This window comes from Carlito syrichta, unplaced genomic scaffold (genome assembly GCF_000164805.1).
Source record: "Carlito syrichta isolate Samal-C Ts95f unplaced genomic scaffold, Tarsius_syrichta-2.0.1 Scaffold303226, whole genome shotgun sequence".
Taxonomy (NCBI): Eukaryota; Metazoa; Chordata; class Mammalia; order Primates; family Tarsiidae; genus Carlito; species Carlito syrichta.
The window spans coordinates 173,814-182,076 of record NW_007247322.1 but is presented as its reverse complement, the minus strand read 5'-3'; the positions used below and the strand labels follow the sequence as shown (position 1 = coordinate 182,076).

General features: G+C 56.8%; 1 protein-coding gene across 1 annotated transcript in view; it reads right to left on the bottom strand.

The window, feature by feature from the left end:
• Positions 1-455: 455 nt before the first annotated feature.
• TMEM119 (transmembrane protein 119) overlaps positions 456-8,263 on the bottom strand; it is an 8,620-nt gene continuing 812 nt past the window's right edge. Inside the window, exons 2-4 of the mRNA XM_021712389.1 lie at positions 6,101-6,305; positions 2,452-2,509; positions 456-850 (exon numbers count right to left, since the gene is read on the bottom strand). Coding sequence (XP_021568064.1) covers positions 456-850; positions 2,452-2,509; positions 6,101-6,305 — 658 coding nt within the window. The remainder of the gene's footprint in view (positions 851-2,451; positions 2,510-6,100; positions 6,306-8,263) is intronic.

Sequence of the window (8,263 nt, the reverse complement as noted above, 5' to 3'; positions counted from 1 at the left end):
TTTCCGGGCGAGCCGGCGGGGCCGCCCGGCGGTCGCGGTCAAGGCCGCCTCGGCCGCCCTTCCTCCCGGCGGACACAGGGACGCGGCACCCGGCAGCCGGAGGAAGCAGCTGCCGCCAGCCGGGCTGTGGGGCCACGCGGGAGTTTGGACACATTGGTCTTGGTCCTCTCCCCCCGTTCGTTCATGCGCGCATTCATTCATTCATGCATTCATTCATCGCTGGGGTTGCAGCTAGCATGGAGTCGTGGTTAGTGCATCGGTTATAGGGTCCAGCAGCCCCGGGAGGTTTCCGACCTGGCCTCGGGCACTTTCTGCTGCTTGGCCTTGAGCAAGTCACTTCCCCTTTCTGACTGTCTGTGGCTTCCCCTGCAGGTGGGTCCCGCTGGTTTCTCCCTCGGCTTTGTGAGGACACCACGGACAGAATGCCGAGTACCGTGCTTGGTACGCCGTGGCGCTTAAGAAGGGAGGGAATCGCAGGGGTGGAAGGTTTGGGAGCCGAGGGGATTCCCTGAGCCCCCCGGGTCACGACCGCCCCTAGGGCAGGCACAGAGCGGGTGTCCAACTCCCCCACGGCCTGCTTGCACTCCGCTCTTCATTCGAGAGCCGGCCTTGAGGGGGGGACGGGCGCTGGCCTCCCGGCGTCCCTTGAGGCACTGACTGGCCTCCAGCGCCACGCTGGACAAGTCGGGCTCAGCGGAGGAGCCACCGCACCTCAGGGACCAGGCCGCCCAAGCAGCTGCTCTTGAGCGCTCCCTAGGGAGCAGCCTGGACGGCACAACCACCCTGGTGCACCTGAGCCTGGCCGAGCCTTCCACAAGCATTTCCTCTGAGCCTCCCAGCGAGTCAGGACCTGCAGTGTTGCAGGTGAAGCCCTGGGAGAGGGAAGCTGCCTCAGTCCACGCAGCCTCAGAATTCGCACACCGAATTCGCACACCGGGATGTGAACCCCAGTCTCACCTCCAGCTCCTCCCTCACTGTGCCTGGGGGATATTCCCACCCAGAGTCGGTGCTGATAAGTTTCCAGGAACATGGCAGAGAAGGGAGATGGTCCAGTCACCCGGCAATTAACCCAGCTGGGCCCCCCTTCCCCCCAGAAATAGCAGTGGCGCCTGCCCCCGATGCGCCCAAGCCTCCAAGCTCCCCACCCATGTCGCCAGCCACGTCTCCAAAAACTGACCCAGACGAGGTCTAAGCCCTGGTTGTGGACACCACGCCCCAGAGGGAGACAGGGAACAGCTGAGGCCTGACCCCTGACCCCCGCCGGGTACACGACCCCCGAGGAGGGGTGCCCGGATCAGAGGATCCTCTTGCCGCCCAGAGGGCAGCGTGAGCCTGTGTTTCTTCTCCGGCTGCTGGCCCTGCCCTGGTTTCACCCACACTTCCAGGCCCCTCACCCTGCCCCGCGAGAAAAGATCAGCCTCGGCAGTTTCAAGCATCTAGGAATCACTAATCTTATGATTCTGAAGCTTCTAACCTAGATCTGGAAAGAAAATGACTCTAAAACAACCTAGTGTTTGCAGATAGGTGTCTCCCCTTTTTTCTTCTGTGGCACGGCACTTCAGCTTGCATTTGTTGAGCACCAATGGGGGGGGCAGGCTGTTCTGAACGCCTCAGGTAAATGAACTCAACTCCCACACTCAGAGGTAGGTACATTCTCCTCATGTCATAGATTAAAAAAAAAAAACAAAACTCAGGCCCAGAGAGGTTAAGTGATTTGCCCAAGGTCACACAGCTGGGAGGAGGTGAAACTGAGATTCCAACCCAGGTCATCTGAAGCCTGCACCCCTAACCACTGTGCTAACTGTCCTGCACCGCTATAAAGTGCATTCATGTTTTTTGGCCTCATAGTTTTCTGAGGAGAGACGGAAGTCAGGGCAAGGGCCATGGCCCCGGCTTCCCACTACTCCCCCTTCCCTTTGCTGCCTCTGATCCCCAACCCCTGAGCAACCCCTCTAGCCCCACCACCAGAGTTTGGCTCTCCAAACCCTAGGGGAGAGGCCTCAGGTGTTTCCTAGGCCTGGACCCTCCTCCAGCCTCCCAGGGCACCCCCAGGTGCACCACAGGGCCCCATTGATGGTGGACATCACAGGGACCTCTGGCATCAGTGTCCCTGGCCAGGGCGGATTTCCAAGCAGGGCTATTTTTTACTTTGCAGCTGCTGCCATAAACCCTAGACCCCCCCTGGGGAATGGGAGCAGCAGTGGGGAGCCCCCCAGGCCCTGGAGCCAGCACCAAATCCCTTCTGCCATTTCTGAGCCGCCGGAGGAATCCTGAAATTAAAACCTCCTGAAAAAATAGCAAATCCCTTTTCCGCTCCAGACAGGTCCGATCCTTCTCCCCAAACAGACAAAGAGCCAGGATGAAGCAGAGCTAGACTCCGTGCAGCACTGCCCACCAGAGGCTGGATGCCTGCCTCACTCTGCCTGGCCTCAGACCCTGCCTGGTCCTCACGTGAAATGAAAGGCTGGTCTACATCCAGGATTTCACCTTCGGTGCGCATCAGATGCATCTGCAGAGTGGAACCAGCACAGGGGCCCACTGGTTCAGATACATCCTGAACCTTAGTGGTTCCCCAGAATCTCTCCTGCTCAAATGTCCCCACTGTTTAAGGTCTGAAGCTCCATCTACTGGCTGTGTGACCTTGGATGAGTCACTTGACATCTCTGAGTCTCCATGTGTCTCATCGGTAGAATGTGGAGAAATAGTAACCGTCTCATGAAGAGGGTTGTTAGAAAGAAATCAAATAACATCAGTAGTTCATAGTGGTTTTATTTGGAATAGCCAAAAACTGGAAACAACCCAAATGTCCATCAGTATTGAGTGGATAAGCAAACTGGTACACCCATACAATCGAATGCTACTCAACAATAAAAAGGAGTTGAAATAATAGCTGGGCTCGGTGACTCAGCCTGTAATCCCGCGCCTTTGGGAGGCTGAGGTGAGTGGATTGCCTGAGCCCGCGGGTTCGAGACCCGCCTGGGCAGCGAGACCTCATCTCTACAATAAATCAAAAAATCAGCCGGGTGTGGTAGCGCATGCCTGTAATTCCGGCTACTTGGAAGGCTGAGGCGGAAGGATCACCGGAGCCCAGCAGGTCGAGGCTGCGGTGGCCGGGAGCGGCCACTGTACTCCAGTCTGGGCGTCAGAGTGAGACTCCAACTCAAAAAAAAAAGAAAAAAGAAAAAAAAAGAAATACTGACATGAACAATAAATGAACAAATCTCAAAATATCCATGCAAGAAAAAGAAGCCAGACCAAAAAAGAGTGCACATGATATGACTCCATTTAGATAAAATACCAGAGAAATAAAAACGAATCATAGTGACAGAAAGCAAATCAATAGCTGCCTGAGGGAGGGAGAAAGACGGAAAGGAGGAATAAAGAGGGATTATCATGGGATACGGAAAAACTTCTGGAGGTGATGATGCGTTCTTTATCTGTATCATGGTGATGGTTTTATGCATATACACACGTCAAAAATCATCCGACTGTACGCTTTCAGTATGCACACTGGTCAGATGGGTGGCTCATGCTCATAAGCCGAGCGCATTGGAAGGCCAACACGGGAGGACTGCTTGAGGTCAGGAGTTTGAGACGACAATGAGCCATAGGTCGTGCCACTGCACTCCAGCCTGGGCAACGAGTGAGACTCTGTTTTCAAACACAATGTGCATTTTTAATGTGTTGATTAAGCCTCAGGAAAACTGTAAAAAAAAATGTTGGTCAAACCCCAGCCACGTGCATAATAGCCTTTTCAGAAACAGCAGCTACTCCTGTTATTAATCATTATAGTTGCATCTGGATGGTCCTTTGGTTAATTTTCATCTCTTCCACAACCTCGGGCCTGTTTTGCTAACAATGTGTCCCCAAGTGCCTGGCACATAGTAGGTGCTCATTAAATGATTGCAGTTGTACATCAAAGAGGCCGTGAACCCACTGCCTTCTTCTGGGCCACTTCAGAACCTAGAGAGTGAATGTGTCCCAACTAGGGTAAATCCAATGATTCCAAGCCTTTGTGAATAGAACCAGGACAGGCCTGACCCACAGTCAGTGCCCCTGGGAAAGGGAGTGGGGTCGAGACAAGGAAGTGGGATCCATGATGGGATGCAGTGGACATAAGCACATTCCCCCCAACCACACTGTTAGCAGATGAGCCTGGTCTTTGGACCACAGATACGTTCTAAAATGAGGCAGGAGGCTCAGTGCTGAAGAGCTCCTGGGTTTCGAATCCCAGCCATGTGGAGCTGTGTGACCTCCAGCAAGTCGCTGCACCCCTCTGAGCCTCAGTGTCCTCATCTGGGAAATGGGGGTACTGCTCTTGCTCACCTCCCTGCAGGGAGTGTGGTAAGGGTTCCATGTGGTTGTGGACATGCTGGTGCAGCTACTTTCCTCTAGCCTAACACACCCATGTGTCCACCTGCAGGGAACCCCTCCTGTGTGCCAGGCACCGTGCTGAGCGCTGGGGAGGCAGCGGCGAACTGACCCCCAGGCCCCTCTCCTGCGGACTTTGTGTCTTGCAGCGACAACTGCCCGGCTGTATCCTGAGACTTCATTGGTCTGGGATGGGCCTGGGGGCCAGTATTTTTTTAAACTTCCAGGTCATCCCAACGTGCAGGGCGGAGACCCCTGCCATGTGGGATCGCCCCTACACACACGGAAATCGAAGCCAGAGATGGGCGGCGACTCGCCCAAGGCCACACAGCTAAGAAAGGGTGGAGCTGGGGCTGAACCCGGTCTAACAGCAGGACGCAGACACCCTGAACACCACGAGAGTGCTGAAGAGGAGATACCCGGTGCAGACGTGCCTTCTGCCTGGCTCCGCTCTCACCTTGGCCTTGATCCCAGCCAGTGACCACCACCCAGCCCCTTGGGCCGATAGGAGCTGAGCTGGGGACAGGGAAGGGCCCCCCGCTACCCTGCGGCACTTTGGCAACACCTGCAGCCCCACTACAGGTGGCCAGAATTCCATTTCCACACAACCGGGTTTGTGTCTCGGGTACTTTCGCTCCCTGCTCCTTCCTCCCTTGCAGTGACAACAGACTTGGCCCAGCAACACATTTGCAGGGTGGGCCAGCTGTAAAGTTTCACAAGCCCTGGGGCCATGGGATCCTGTTAGGCCTGGAAGATTTCTGGGCCCCTGGGAACAGCAGAGCCCTCTCCCCAGCTTCAAGTCCGGTTCTCCCCCCGCCCGACCCACGTCCCCCTAATCCTTGTCCCCAGTAAGGCTCACCGTCTCCTGGAATCCAGCCAGACGTGGTGCCTGTAACATGCCCTTTGCAGGTAACCAACCCCAGTGCAGTGTGGGAGCAGGTTGAAAGGGCTCTAAGTGGGAGTGGAGCCCTGCTGTCCCTTTGCCAGGGGATTTACCCATCCATTCATTCATTCTTCAAAGAAGCAGTAGAGCCCAGTGGAAGACTCAGATGCTGGAGTCAGACCACTGGGCTGGAACCCTGGCTGTGTGACCGGGGCCATCGACGTCACTTCCGTGGGCCTCAGTTTCCTCATTTGTGCCATGGGAATAAAGACAGTGTCCACCTCATAGGGTTGCGCGTCTCAGCAAGTTAACAATGCGAGTGCTTAGAGCAGGACCTGACATGTAACAGGGGGTCATGAATTGTGAGCTATTATTATTAATGAGCCCAGGACACTGTGGGAGGGAGGTTGGGTGGGGGCAATCAGGGAAGGCTCCCAGGAGGAGGGGACATCTGGACTGGAAGCTAAAAGATGAGGGGGAGTTCGTGAGGCAGCGAGCGGTGCAAGGGGTGGAAGAGTGTCAGTGGCAGCTGTCACAGCTTAGAGGTGAGGGAGAGGTTGGCTCCTGCACAGGTGCCCAGGCCACCTCCTTCATCCACCTCCACCAGTGTTGGGGGCCACACTCCATGTCCTCAAGGCCCCCCTGAGCATTTGCAGGGGCTGCTAATTGGGAAACTCACCCCAGCGGCTCCCCAAGAGTCTCCAGCATCCGCTTCTGTCTTGCTGGCTTCTGTGTGTCACAGGGAAGCTTCATGCACTTCCCAGCCATGTCTCAGAGCTGAGATGCCCCAGGAGCTCGGGAGCAAGAAGACAGCCCAGCCCACGACACCCAGAAAGGCCAAGTGACTTGGTCAGAGCCACACAGCACACAGGCATTCATCTTCGACTCTCCGGATCTCCGTGGCAGGCCTGGCTGGGCCGAAAAAGGGAGGGCCCATCCCCACTGAGTGAGACAGAGGCCATTGTGTGTTATGAAACCCAAGCTCTGGCCCCTGGCTGGTGGAGGGGAGGGGCTGCCAGGAAGGCCTCCCTTCCCCCCACCCGCCACACACCCGACCTGGGATCTTGCACGTGCTCCCAGCCCTAGTCACATCTGGATTCCAGCTGGCAGCCCCCAGGGCCCAGGGCGGAGGGGGAGCTGTCGCCCCAGGAACTTGCCATCAAAGGCGAGAAGGAGGCAGGCAGGCGCAGGCGGGGAGACAGAGAGAGGCAGGGGTGGCCAGAGGGCTGGGGCTGTCTCCCGCCTCGAATTCTGACCAAGGATGTGTGCACATGGCGCTGCCCGTGAGACCCATCCCAATCCTCAGCCACCCTGCCGGGGGTGGGCGCTGCTTCTATCACCCACGGGGGGGCGGTCTGTCATGGCCACAGTCAGTAGCAGAGCTGGGTGTGGAGCCTGGGTGGTGTGGCCACAAGCCCAGAGCCAGCGCCCCCTTAGGGAACACCAGCTCCCGCCACATCCCGGTGAAGCCCCATCTCCCCCCTTCCCTCTCCCTGGGCCTGGCTGTCAGTCTCCCCCAGAAAGTTGCCCCACCCCCAAGGGCGCCTTCCCCATCAGTCTTACACCCCTCCCCCCAAAAACCAGTGAGACTCAGGCCAGGATAAAGGTTTATTGTGCCGGTGTGTTATATCTCAGCACTCGGAGAGCTGTGCAGAGGTTGGGGGAGCTCCAGATGGGGGGATAGGGGAGAGGCCCCCCAGAACCTCCCCAGGATGGAACCCAGGCCCCTTTTCGAGGAGTGGTGAATATGGTGGGCATGAGCTGCCAGACATCGTGTGTGAGCCAGAGCGGGTGACCAGGGCCCCTGCTCCAGGCTGGGTGTTGGAAACCCTCCCCAGGTCGGGTGTCCCCTCAAACACGCCCCCCTGCGTGGAGCGTGTTGCTTCTAGGCTGCTTGGAGACTGAGAGAGATTCGCCCCCAGGCAGGGGTTGCTGGGGCAGTGCTTGAAAGGGGCCAAGCCCCCACAGCCCCCACAGCCCTGGAAACCAGAACCGGGGGGAAGGGACGCACCTTTGGGAAAATTAAAAGCAGTATTTTTCAGAGTGGCATTGGCAGGATTTTACTCTGAAGCTGTAAAAAAAAAAGAAAGAAAGAAAAAGAAAAAGTCTTCCTGATGCAAGTAAAGTTTGGAAAAGGATAAGCAGAAACCAAATTCAGCCGGGGCCTTTACTGTGGGACTTGTCAGAGCCCTGGGGTGTTCTAAAGAGGGGCAGGACCGTGGAGGAGGATGATGGGGAGGCAGTGTGTCCTCAATTCCGTTGACCTCAAAATCATGTTTCTACAGAGTGCCTCAGGGAACCCAGTTTGGGAAATGCTCATTTAGGGACCTGTGTACTTGTGCGGAGTGGGGGTGGCGGCCCTCAGAGAAATTTCCTAAGTAGCCAGGCCCGCTTCTGTTGCTGCAGCTCTGAGCAGTGGCAGAACACTAAGATATTCGGGGTTGAAAGGACACAAAGAAGGCACGTCTAAAATACCACTTTGTGCCAGTCTATGCTTTGCTTACCGCCCCCACGCCGCCCCCCACCCAGCATCTTGTCCAATCCTTTCCAAAACTCCCACTTCTGTTTTTCTTTGCTACCTCAAGGGGAAAGCAACCATGTTTGCTCTCTTGCAAGGCACCTGCGATGTCTGTTTCCCAGCGGATGTCACTGATCTCGTGGGCTTTCTTTTTTTTTTTTAAATCATGGCTCTAGCGGGGACATGTTCCTCCCCCACCTCCCTGGGGGCACTGTGCTTTGGGAGAGACCCCCTGGGGCCACAGAAGCAGGGGATGCTGGGACCCAGCGAGATCCAGGAGGCAGACACGGGCTGGCATCTGCCTGCTGTGCAATCAGGGCTCGCTGGGATTGGCACCAGGGGGTGGGCAAGGAGGGGTGTCTGAAAGAAGCCAGGACTGGAGGCCTTTTCGTGCCCAGGGAGGTGACCTCATGGGGTCCGACGGTCAGGGCCCGCAGCTGGGAGGCCTGTTAGACACTGGGGGAGACGATGCTGCGACCATGGGGGCTTTC